General features: G+C 47.7%; 1 protein-coding gene across 4 annotated transcripts in view; it reads left to right on the forward strand.

Annotated features, from left to right (window-relative positions):
* The first annotated feature begins 215 nt into the window (after positions 1-215).
* Positions 216-13,138, forward strand: part of ETV6 (ETS variant transcription factor 6) — a 222,443-nt gene continuing 209,520 nt past the window's right edge. For all 4 annotated transcript variants that reach the window (XM_031444085.2, XM_031444082.2, XM_031444083.2 and 1 more), the window contains exon 1: positions 216-410. Coding sequence is in view for 2 of the 4 variants with exons in the window: in XM_031444082.2 (XP_031299942.1) it covers positions 378-410 (33 nt within the window). In the remaining 2 variants the exon portion in view is untranslated. The remainder of the gene's footprint in view (positions 411-13,138) is intronic.

The raw sequence follows: 13,138 nt of genomic DNA on the forward strand, positions 1-13,138 counted from the left end.
CCAGGAAGGAAAACATTCGAGAGAGCGAGCGAGGGAGAGCGGCGGGAGGGCGGGGGGCGGGGGCGCCGGCCGCGGGTGGGAGGAGAGAGCGGGAGGCCGGCCGGGCTGCGCGCCGGGTCGCCGCGCCGCGCCGCGACCTGCAGACCCCGCCGCCGCGCCGCCCGGCTCCCACGCCCCCGCCGCCCCGCGCAGCGCCTCCGCCGGCGCCCCGCCCCGCCCCGCGCGCTCGCGGCCCCCCGGGGTGGCCGCCGCGAGAGATGCTGCAAGAAACTTCTTAAATGACCGCGTCCGGCTGGCCGTGGAGCGTTTCTGGGTTGGGGAGAGGAAAGGAAAGTGGAAAAAAACTGAGAACTTCCTGATCTCTCTCGCTGTGAGACATGTCTGAGACTCCTGCTCAGTGTAGCATTAAGGTAAAGATCTACCCCCCACCCCTCTCCCGGGTCGAAAACCTTGAGCTGCACCGGCCCGGCCAGTCGTGCTGGGCTTCTTCAGTTCCGAGGGGGCTGTTGCAGCCGCTCCGTTCGCTGGAAATGGTTTGGGGCGCCGGGGAAGGAGATGCAGCTCGCGGCGGCTGCCGTACCCTTTAGTGTAACCTTGCTACTCCCCCCTCCACCCTCCCGCCGAGCCCTCTGTCGGCTCCCGCGCCCCCAGCCCACCCCCTTTCTTTTTGACAATGAAATGCTCGTCACAGTCGGTCAGGAGGAACCCGAGTGGTCCCCAGGACTGTAAAACACCCCCGTAATTAGTGCGCTTTTTAAAATACCTGCTCCCTACTCCCACTCCCAACATGTGACTGAAATGTAACTTTTGTTCCCGAGGGGTGGTCTCCTTAAAAAAAAAAAGTTCTCCAGCCCCTTTGGGGTTGGAATCGTTTCTTCTTTTTTTAAGGGCTCCCGGAGTCTGACCAGACAGATTCCCCCACCCCCCCAACCCCCTCCCATTGTAATTGCAAGCGCTTGTTGGAGAGACAGTCGTGGTGTTGGTGTCAGCTTTTCCTGGGCATTGCACAATGAATTTCTTTCTTTTCTTTTCTTTTCTTTTCTTTTTTTTAAACCAAGGTGAATAAAGTTGCTGAATGCTTATTTTACTCTGATGCATATGAAAGTTGAACATTCCCAAAGTAGAAAACTACTGTGATACAGGGAGAAAGAGAATTATCTAAGTGACCAGGCAAAATGACCTTCCCAGTTTGACAGTGCAGAGAGGACATGGAAGAGTAGAAATCTCCAGGCTTTCTGGCCGTGTTTTGCAGGATTGTCAATGCAGGTGGAGGATGTTTGCAAACACAGTACTTAGCTTCCAAGTAGTTGTGTGTGTGCATTTATATTATATATGTGTGTCTATAAAGGCTAGTGGTGCTGCGGTTTGTTGCTTCTGAAAAGTTGTTGTAAAGTTTGCCACCGTGAGGAGGCAGAATGATTTGTCCATCTCCCCCTGTTATTTGTTGTACACTTTGCTTTTGCTGTTCCATCAGTACCCAGATGGAAAAAAGCCTGCTGCTTCTGTGAGAGGCTGAAGCTTGTTTGTGGCTTGGCCCATTAATACGCGTTCATGGAGTGGACACTGCAGAAAAAAATGAACAAGTAACCGGTTTTCTTCATCTGTGGGAAGTTCGAGAAAACTTTTCTGTTTTAACACTGCTTTTCCATAGGATCTGTTTAGGGGAGACACAGTGTTTTATCATTTGCTTATTAGGTTTTCACAGTTATACTCAGGTTTTACCGTTTCTCATCAGGGAAGATTCTGCTGGGTTTGAAATAGGGCTAACGTGAACTGAAAAGGTGGGTTGGGTTTGTTTTTTGCCTCCCAAAAATGCCCAGTGGAACTTTCGGGTTTCTGTGTTTGTACCTATCCTGGGGTGGCAGGACATCCGTGGTGGAGGGGGTGTCGGAGTAAAGAACTTCGGTAGTTTGATACTCCAAAACCAGTTTCTTTTGCTGTATGAATTTTATTCTATGAGCTCAGAAAAATCCTATGGTGTGGCTAATGTAATTCATCTGACACTTCATAACACAGAGGTAACTAAATAATAGGGTACTAAATCAGTCGTATTTAGCTTAATGGCAAGAAATCTGACCTCAGGAGAACCTGGACCAACTAGGAGACAGAAATTTTAGGGCAAAAACAACAAAAAGCAAGCCTTCCTATGACTTTCTTGATACCTTTTCTAAAGAGACCGCGTATGCTATTCTGGGGGGCTTGTGTCTGTGTGTGGCAGGCAGAAGTGCTGTGGGCCAGCTTGTCTCATTGTGCCCTGTGGGGAGAAGAGGACAGCAACCCTTTCCTTACACACACACACACACACACACACACACACACACAGATGGAAACAGTCCCAAACCCAGATAGCACACTTTCTTAAATGTGACATAAAAATTGCATCATAGTTGGCGTATCATTTTTTTCTGTCATTTACCCTCTTCAGTTCTTTTCAGGAGCCGCTTTTCCTGACTGTATTTTTCTGTAATTAGAATAGATTTAATGCTCTTCACTAGTAATGAAAGTATCACTTTTATTTTGGATTTTTTTTTTTTATGGAACCGGGCTATGACTGCATGAACCATGTGTATGTTTGAATGCATGTATGTGAAGGGCATTTTTCCACAGAGTTTCTTTTTCAATTGGCAGTTTTCCGATAAGAAGCACTGGAAATCAAGGACCAGGGATTATTGCAGGTCGTCTGAAAATGTTCTGGTGATGTGTGCAGGGTTTCCCTTCTTCCTTGGGATGTAGGTCCGGTGACTGCATAATAAAAAATGTTTGCTGGGAGTCCACGAGCAAGTACTGGGATTGCCAGTAAACAATAAACTTTTCTGTGGAGCAGAGAATGAGTGTCAGGAGCTTACAAGGATGAGCTGATGGATCTGATGTCCAGAGGACGTGGGACACTGGAGGCTCTCAGTATGGGGAGATGTCCCTCACTCCTCCTGTCCACGCCCGAAACCTTCCTCCCTTGAGCTCTTTCCTTACAAGCAGCTGGTCAGCAGGCAGTAAATTCCTCAGCAGCTGGTGTGATGGAGCACAGAGGAACCTGACCAGAGGCAGCCCCAGAGGGAAGTACTTTGTTTACTTCTGAGCAGCGTCAGTCCTGCTAGAAGAGTAGTGTGCGATTTAGGTGGAATTTCCAGGGTGAAAGTTTCTGAATCAGTCAGGCAGTGACACCTTTGTATGTGTTGCTTGCGTGGTGGTGGTGATGATGAATGCCTGATACGGGCTTTTATCTTTCTTTTGCACGTTATAAGCATGTTCCTGTCACCATAGGGAAGTTAATATCAGACACATGTTTACAGCAGAAGACAGGTTGCCTATCCTAGAGTGACCCAAACTGTGACTGAGCCCCACTGCTTGTCTGCACCGGGCACTCTCATCATGAGAAATTAAACACTTCCATTCCTGACTATTTGGGGTTGTTTAAATGCAAGGACAGGGGCACCGAACTATGTAGAAAGTCAAATTATTTTTTTTTTCCAGCGGATTGCGTGGCTGACTGTGCTGGTTATGGGAGGAAGGAAGAGGCTGTCTTTTCCATCATCAGCCTTCACCTTCAAGTCACCTGTTCAGGTTTAAGTTCAGCCAAGTCACAGCTGCAAGTAGTTACTGCCCCGCAGACACAGTCCTTTGTAAGGCTTGGGCGGCAAGGGCTATCCAGACTACTCCAGAAACTAGTCGAATCACTTCCCTGGTCCCCCTTTCTCTGCCCTCCGCACTGGTTGGTTTTCTTAGAGAATGAAATCTCTTTATTTTGCTGCCAACTGGAAGGCTCTGGGTTTCCCCTCCTGCACTCTGAGCTCCTTGGGTTTAGCGGTGATTATCTCTGACTCCTAGTACCCACCTTGGCACCTGGCTCATAAATGAGTCTCAGTCATGTTCGTTGGTTTGCAGCGAGGCATTGAGGAGGTCAGTGGCCTTCCCTCTCCATGCTGTGTACTCAGAGTGACTTAACACCTTCATTCATGGGCTTGCGTGAAGTAGTTAACAGGGCCACTCAACTGTCTTCAGGGAGGCCTACAGCACTCCTTGGTGTCCAAAAATTATCATCAGTAGAGTTTGCCCTATAATGTTTTATTATTAGTGGGGAGGGTATAGCTCAGTGGTAGAGTGCATACCTAGCATGCACGAGGTCCTGGGTTCAATCCCCGGTACCTCCATTAAATAAATAAGTAAACCTAATTAACTCCCCCACCAAAAGATAATAATAGTAATAATAAATTAAAGTAAAGTGATGTTAAAAACAAAAAAAGTTTTATTATTTTGATAAAAATTTTTAGGAACTGCTTTTTGTATCTAACCAAAAAAAAAAAAATAAAGAATTGAGTATAGTATAAGAAAGGGGCTTGAGGAGTCACTGGAGAAGGTTCAGATTAACAGGCTTCTAAGTCCTCTCCCCTTTTCTTTAGCAGTTGAATCAGGGAACTTTGAGATTTTCTGAGCTGAGGGACCTGAGAGATCACTTGGGCCCACATCTGATTTTTATAGAGAGGAGGTCCAGACCACTGAAGAGTTTGCTCCAGCTGATCAGTGACCGAGCTGGGTTTAGGGCAACACAGGCTCCTGGTTCCCAGGCTACTGCCCCACACTTGCTGGGTTCCCAGTGCATCCCTATAAAAGGCTGAGGAAATTCGATACAATAGGCTGTGCTCTCTCTGGCACTTCCTAGCGTGGTCCATTTTAATCTCGAGCCAGCTGGTATGAGGGCACGGGGCATGTGCCCGGGGAGAGGGTGTGTGTGGGGAGCCCTGGGTGGAGACGATATATTGTTAGATGTGAGAAGAGGAAGTAGTAGGAGTCAGGAGATGAGGGAAGACGGGCTTGATGGGCTTGCATTTGCACCACTATCTACAGCAATCTTTTTTATTATTATTATTATGGTCAAAAGCAGGTAACGTTAAATTCACCAGCTTAACCATTTTTGCGTGTGCAGTTCAGTAAGTGTATCCACACTGTTGTGCAACTGAGCTCTAGAACTTTTTCATCTCGGAACACAGAAACTCTGTACCTACTAAGCACTGATTTCCCCTCTGCCCTCCTCCCAGCCCTCGGGAACCACCTTTCTATTTTCTGTTTCTATGATTTTGACTACTTTAAATAGTTCATATGAGTGGAATCATTATCTTTTTTGTCATTATTGAAGTATAGTTGATTTACAATGTTGTGTTAGTTTCTGGTGTATAGCATACCGATTCGGTCATAGATTTATATATTCTTTTTCACTATACGTTATTACAAGCTATTGAATATAGTTCCCTGTGCTATACAGTGGGACTTTGTTGTTGCAGTCATATTATCTTTACTTCACTTAGCATAATGGCCTGGTTCATGTTGTAGCATGTGACAGAATTTCCTTCCTTTTTTAAGCCTGCATAATATTCCATTTCCTGAATATGCCACATTTTCTTTATCCATTCCTCTGTTGAGGGATGTCTGGGCATGCTTCCATCTCATAGCTTTTGTGAATAATACTGAGGTGAACATGGGTGTGCAAATGTCTCTTTGAGATCCTGCTTTGAATTCTTTGGACATGTACCCAAAGATGGAATGATGGGATTTGACTGTCCTTTATGATTGGATTACTGCATTCTGTTGGTTCTTATTTTGCGGTTGGCTTTATTCCTTTGATTACTATGTAAGTTTAAAAAGCTAAAGCTCTAAACTGTTCTTAGAAACAGTGAACAGTTAATTTTAAAATGGCTTTTGCTCTCAGTGAGTTGCTTTTCCTAGAATAAACTTCACCTCCCCCCAAAATAAATACATTAAAAACAAGATGGGGTGGCAGGATACAGCAATACTTTAAAAAGTTTTTTTAAATTGAAGTATAGTCAGTTACAGTGTGTCTGTCTTTGGTGTACAGCATTAATGTCTCAGTCATACATGTACGTACATATATTCATTTTCATAGTCTTTCATTATAGGTTATTGCATAATACTGAACATAGTTCCCTGTACTATACAGAAGAAATTTGGTTTTTTTAAATCTGTTTTTATATATATGGTAGTTAATATAATAGTACTTTTTTATAGCATGTGAAGCACTGGATACTTCTGCTTGGGGCTGAGGGCACTGGACCTGTTATTAGGGCCTTTCTGAGGAATCCTTGGGTGGGGGTGCTGGCTAGGCTCAGACATACACCTTAAATTACATGTAGTCGGCTTCCTGAGCTGAATACATGGCAGCTGGTCCTGGAGAGGTAGCTCACCTCTTTAGCACAGGTAAATTGAAGGAAAAGAAACTCCCACGGTGGGCACCAGATGAAGGGAGAGCTGAAACAGATCCTGTGCACCTGAACTGAGCTGCATTTACTCACACTGAGGATGGTCGGGGGCAGGGTGGGTGGAGGGGGAAGGGGATGCTGGGATGAAACTGAAGAGCGGCTGCATCCTGGTATGGATTTGGGAAAGTTTGCCCTGTGGTTGGTGTGGCTCCCCCAGCCAAGTGGATCCGTGTCAGATGAAGCCCCCTAGGGCGTGGGGTGTGCACATGATGTGTTTGTCTCTGAAGGCTCCTTGAGAGGCACCGGCGATTGTGTTCTGGCAGAGTCGTCGCGGCTGTGTTTGTTGTTGGACGTGTATAAGAAACCAATCTCTGTGTGTATTTGTTGAACAGAGTGAGTGCGAGTCAGTCAACACAGGGTTCCCACGGCAAGAGGGGCCCAGCTTAAAGAGCGTTGGCTGCCAGACCTGGTATTTGGGGGAAGAAAGACTAGACCAGATGCGTGAGACGTTAGAATGGGAGCCTGTTAAAAAGCAAACCCATTTTCATTGATTCCTAAACAGACAGGAACCAGACTAATAATAAAGGGTGGCGTCCCAGGCTGAGCCCAGTGCGTGGGCAGAAGTGGCCTGTGTCCGCGTCAGCTGTTGGTTAGAAATGACGGCTCCTTTGGGTTGGGAACTGTTCCTTCCGCGTCGAAATAATACCGCAAATATACTGTTTTGCACTGTTGATTTGCTCCACAACCGTCTCTTCTTAGATGGTGAAAGTATACAGTTCAGCCTGGTTTTTGTCTAAATGACCTGGAATTTGGGAGTATGGGGGGTGACTAAGGAAGGCATTAGCCCGTGTTTGTTAAGTGTGGACCCCCCATGAGCCAACTGCTCACTCCGTCCTATGGACTAAGCTTAGGGAAACACCTGCGTTTTGGGAGCTTTTTAAAGTCTACGTAAGGAAAGGGGTTTGTGTGCTGTTCTGGTGGTTGTTGCTCCGCGTTCCTTCCTCTTCCTCCTCCTCTTCCATCACCACTACCGTCATTTATTTACTGCTCTGTGTGTGCTGGTCCTTGGGCTACACGTTGTATCTGCTTGATCTCATTTGCTCTTCTCACCTCCCACAGGGATTCAGGTTTTCTCCCCAGGCTTTTTGTTTGTTTGGTTTTGGTTTTGGTTTTGGTTTTGGTTTTTGTTTTTGTTTTTGTTTTTTTTACCAGCAAGGAGCCTGAAGCCCAGGGTAGTTAAGTGGTGTCCTGGCCCAAGATCTCATAGGCTGTCCTCGGCCAAGCTTGGACCAGAATCTACATCTCGGGATCGAGGGACTTTCCCTGACCCTCGTCTCAAGTCCCGCCACCTTTATGAAGAAAGTTAGGAAACCAAGAGCCACAGGGCAATGAGGAGAGGCCAGAAGAGAGCTGGCAGAGATGTTCACCAAGGTCCTTCGCTCCTTCCCTCTCTGGCCTGCCCCGCAGCCGGGTTGTTCCTAACCATCCCTTTGGTGATGGGGAGAGAGCCAGATGGTCACACTGCACCCCTCCCCCAACCCTGAATGGCTGTCCAGATCTTCCATCTTCACACCAATCCCTGATGCTGTCTAGTGATACTTGGCCTTTCGGTGGGTTTCGTTTGAGCCCTATTCATGCTTTTCTTAGATCCCTCCTCTTCCGTCTCTGCCTCTCCCTTCTTTCCCCCTGTGCCTGCTTACCAGCTTACGACGTCACCAGGTGGGTGACAGGCCTGATGGTGTCCTCTCATCCTGCCCACCCTCAGAGTGAGACACCTTTGTCACACCTGGGTCAGGTTCTTGGCCTTCCTTCCACAGGTTTTTTGTTTGTTTTCCCTTTAAAACTTTTTACACAGTCCACAAATGTGATGCTTTAAAAAAAACCATCCCTCGTGCACATCTTTAACACCGTGTGATTTCTCGGAATCGATTTGAAGTCTTTTCAGGTATTCCCTGATTGTCCCCCACCACCAAAAGAATAATCTTTTTTCTTTCCTGTGTCCTGATAGCCTGATCCTACTGGCCTTGTTCTAATTTCTCTGAATGAAGAGAGAATTGGGTGCTCTGACGTCACGCATTTATGGATTTGAACGGCATTAATGAAGCACATCTTCAGAGCAGATGCGGGGAAGGGAGCAGAGATGTGGTGAGGACGTAGCAAAAGAGGACTCAGAGCATCACCCCAGATTCTCATGAAACAGATGAGGAAACTGAGTCCCAAGGCACTTAACAGCAAGTCTGAGAGCACAGTGCTCTGCGTAGCTGAGCCAGCATCACAGTCAGGTGTTCTGTCCCAGGGCCGAGTCCCACTAACGCTGCGGCCCAGGGCAACTGACAAAAAGCAGACAAGTTCTCAAAGCATTGGCTCATCGCAAGGACTCGTATACAAACAGTGAAACCCCCTTTTCCGGCACCACACAATAACTGACGATATTAATGATCGTAATTATGATCTCTAAGGGAAAGCCCAACTTTAAATGATGGGATTTAGGAAGTGAGGAAATAATGTAATGCATTTTGGAAAGCTATCCAACAAAAATGGCTGGCACAGAAATAACTAAGTTTTTAAAAGGCTATGCTTCAGTTATCCCGTGAAGGACCTACGAAAGTAATCCTTTACTCCCTAGTGAAGACAGGGAAGAGCTGCCCAGTAGGTCCGCATGCTCACCAGCCCTCGTGGGTTCCTCAGGCCTATTTTCCCTTTGTACGTGGGAGTCAGACACACGGAAAACGATCTCATTTCCTGAATGGCCTGAAAAGGTCGGGCAGCCCTGCTGGTGGGAGCGCCGTGGGTGCGTGTGCTCCGTGATGTGAGTGTTGCCACCACGGAGTTCCAATCACGCAGCTTCAGCTTTTGATTTGCATTTTAATCTGCCTGATGCCATTCTTTGGTTCTTATCTGTCAAGTTGATTTCTCTTCAGGGGATGGTAAGTTCCTGAGAAGAGGGGACCAGTCATTGTCAGACTGCGTGGAGTGCTTCTGGGGGAGGGACGGATCCCAGAGTAGACAGACCTGAGTGTGAACCCTGCTTCTTGAACTTGAACTTGTTCACTTTAAGCTTGAACCTGTTAACTCATCTGAACTGGTAATAAAAATACTTATCTCTTGAGACTGTTGGGATATGTTAATTGCCTAGTGCAATACCTTACGTTGTACAAAAAAAAAACTTGGTTCTCTCTCTATATCCTCCCATCATAGAAATCTAGAAGGGGCTAGAGATTTTCCAGTCCTACGCCTACACTATCCAGTTGAGAAGTTGGAGACTAGAGGTGTTACGGTCTTGCTGGAGCTCCTGTGGCTGGATCGTGGCACCGCCTGAACCAAACTCTAGGTCTCCTGAGCTGGCAGACCCCCAGCCAGCACTGTCACCGTCCCCTTGAGTTTCTCCCAGGGCGAGGGTCACTCAGTCAGCGCTCTGCAAAGCCCTGATTTTGACCTTGATTGAATACAAGCCTCAACAAGAGAGCTGAGCCAACTGCAATTACATGGTAGGAACAGATGCCGTTTGCATCTTAAAGTTGGGAGGGAACAGCTAGTGGGGTTCTGAATAAGTTTTCAGAGATGAAAGAACAGTGGAAAAAAAAAGAAAGAAAGAAAGAAAGAACCCTTAAGCCCGACAGGGCTGTGCAGTGACTCTGATGAGCATTATTACTCAGCCCTCAAGTATTTGAACCTATTCAGGGATCCGCTTGTTCATACAGTTGCTGATTATTGGCGACCCCGGCGAGACTTGAGAGGAAGACATCCATTCTTGAGTCTGCTTTTGTGTGACCGGCAGCTCCATGTCTGACTACAGGGCAGATGCTGTTGGCTGCGGGCTGGTGAATTTCCAGTTGCAGGAGTGGCGAGTAGGCGGCTCTTCGTGGGATTTTATATGCAAGAGTTTAAAAAAGCCAAATTTGCTACTTCAGGGCATGAGGGAACTTTGGTTTTTAGCAGATTTGTTAAGGGACTCAAGTGTCTTTTTTCAGCAGCTAGCCTTCACTTCACTGTGGACTTAAAGCACGTTCCTGAGTTTTCCATACACATGTTAAATGAGGAGATGGAGCCTGGAAAATGTCCCCCTCTCCTTTTTCTTAGTGGAGGTACTGGGAATTGAACCCAGGACCTCATGTATGCTAAGCATGCGCCCTCTCCCTGAGGTGTACCCCTCCAAATCCCCGAAAATGGCCTTTCTTGAGGAATAGTGGACAGAAGTGGTCGCTGCTTCCTCCGCCGACCCCAGGAAGCAGGTGTGGGCACTTTCGGGCCATTGAGGAAAGAGCTTAGGCTTGGAGAGAAACCTTCCCTCTGTCCTTGCCCTGGAAAACACAAGCGAAAATTGGTGATTTTCTTCTCAGCTGTCTTGTGGGTTATGATGGGGTCATGTCACTTTATCTTTCTGAAGCCATGTCTGTGTTACGAGGTCAGTCAACCCTGCTTCCATCACACCCCCTATACGTGAAGAAGCAGTAACCAAAGATGAGATGCTGACTCTCACATATTTCCCAGAAGAGATGAGCTACAGGTAGAAATCAGCGTTGTCATTTAAAAAAAAACAAAAAACAAACCCCAGAGAACAGCCTGTTTGTCTCTGAAGTCACCCATTTCCCTAACACTTCCCCTGAGTCCCTGGGGAAGGGGTGGGTCTGGATGTGCCGTGGTGTCTACCTGGCTGTGATGTGGCCGGAACAGCACTGGGGTCCCTGACAACGTGGAATCAGTATTGTCTGAAGCCTAATAATTAGTACTTGGGTAAATGGATCCGCACTGGTGCGGGCAAGGGGAACAGTCACACTTCCTAATAAGGAGCGGGAGTTTCCTGAGCTCTTTTCTGGGCCGCTTTCGGGGGCTCAGACAAGGGAAGGAGAGTTTTCTCCATGTTATGTCCTTTACTCACGGTTGCTTTTAGACCATGTATTTTTCCCAGACACTATCCTTGACCATCTCATCAGCCTCCTGCCAGAGCAAACCACATGGTAGCATCTCCTGACCCAGCTGTCTGGTCCAGCGATGTCTTTTCATGTACAGACTTGCGGTCACTGGCGGGGCACCCAGAGGGGCGGAAGTGAGTTCTTTTTCATTCCGGCCTCTGTGTGTGCTCTTGTGTCTAAGTTCCGGCCCCACAGTTGGCACACTTGGTTTTGGGAGACAGGCAGTCTGAAGGATTGGACCCCAGGTGTACTTTGTAGCTGCCATGTCCTCCTTTTGACGTGAGATCTGGGAGATTTAAACAGTCTGTGTCATGAGTTCACGTGACTGGTGCTTTGGATTGTGGAGACTGAGGCTCTCCTAATGGTCGTGACAGTCGTGGCTGTGGGGCGATGGGTGGGGACATCAGGTCACTTCGCACCTTTTGATCTGCTCTGTCTTCGAAGTGAGGTGAACTCCTCTTGACGTGGAGACTCAAATGTCCCGATTTGACTGCCTACATCTCTGATCCCCTGGAAAGCTGCCAGCTTCTGATTTGACCCCGTGTCCCCAAGTCCTTCCTTTCGTCTACCCGCTCAAATACCTGAGGTTGAGGTGGAAGGAGAGACCGTCCCTGCTGGAAAGGTAAGAGTCTTTGCCCTCAGAGAAGCAGAGGAAGAAAGGCTTGCTTCCTGAAGTTGGCGTTCTGCTTTTTTGCGTCTCTGAGGCTCTGTGCTCTTGGCGGGGCCGTGAGTGAGTGGTGCGGGGGCACTTCTCGGCGGCAGAAGTCAGCTGCGGGTCAGATGCAGTTTCTGAACACGGTGGGATTCCGGGGGAATGCTGGCAAGCGCAGGGAGGCTGGAGTGATGATCCCTGCATCGTTTTCAGCACGCTGTAAGGGGATCTTTAACATTCACCAGGCAGGAGGGAGATGGGCACAGGGACCTAGGGTTTTGGTTACATCTCAAGTAGGGCACCTATTAGAATACCCGTCTCAAAAGCTTCCACCCTCCCTAGCACCTTGCTTTTTTCTAAGCTGCCCACCCTAGAAAATGAGTGAAGACCTGCTGACAGCAACAGCAGGAGATTGATTTCTCATTTCCTGGGTGCATGGCAGTGGCTCTGCTTGGAGATATGTGGGACAAGGCCTCAGAGCTGGGAAGAGAACCTTAAAAATGCAAGAAGGGAAAAAGGCAGAAAGCTTCGCAGACCCTGCCAAAAGGAGGAGATGGGCCCCGGGGCGCAAGTCACTGTTAACCTTAGCTGGCTCTCCTGAGAACTTGTCTATCTTGAAAGATTCAGTAAAGTGGCTGGATGGAGCTTCCACAAGGTAGGGGGAACACCTGCTTGTGCTGTCGTGGTCAGCCCTGGTGCTGAACAGCCGGATCGAAGGGAAAGATGGTTCTGCGCACGCTTCCATTTTAGCTGTGGTGGTTAAAGGTCTACAGTGGAGGAGGTGTGGGAGGATGAACGCCTAGTCCTCTCCCCTCTTGGTTCATTTTCTCTAGGTTATGGAGAAGGTGACGTCACAACACCTCCTGTTTTGTTTTGTTTTGTTTTTTTTTTCATTCTTTTTTTTTGTTGAAGTATAGTTGATTTACAGTGTTAGTTTCAGGTGTACAGCAAAGCAGTCCAGTTATACATACACATACGTGTTTTTTTTTCAGATTCTTTTCCATTACAGCTCATTACAAGAAATTGAATATAGCTCCCTGTGCTATAACAGGTCCTTGTTGTTTATCTGTTTTATATATGGTCATGTGTATCTGTTAATCCCAGACTCCTGATCTCTCCCTCCCCGCCCCCCACGATACCTCGTGTTTCTTAATCGGGTGCGTTTTAGGACGACCTGCCGGGCCTGGTTTGGGCCGATCTCATTACCCTCACTTGTTGCACATGTCTGGGCTGTCAGGCTGAGTGCCAACGGGGTTACTGGACAGAACTGACTTTACCGCTCTGGCCCCCGAATCGGTATCTGTGATTCTTCCTGGGGCCTTGTCTTCTTGGGGCGCTCTTCTTTTAATCCTCTGGGACTCCGT

The sequence above is a fragment of the Camelus dromedarius genome, chromosome 25 (assembly GCF_036321535.1).
Source record: "Camelus dromedarius isolate mCamDro1 chromosome 25, mCamDro1.pat, whole genome shotgun sequence".
Classification (NCBI taxonomy): domain Eukaryota; kingdom Metazoa; phylum Chordata; class Mammalia; order Artiodactyla; family Camelidae; genus Camelus; species Camelus dromedarius.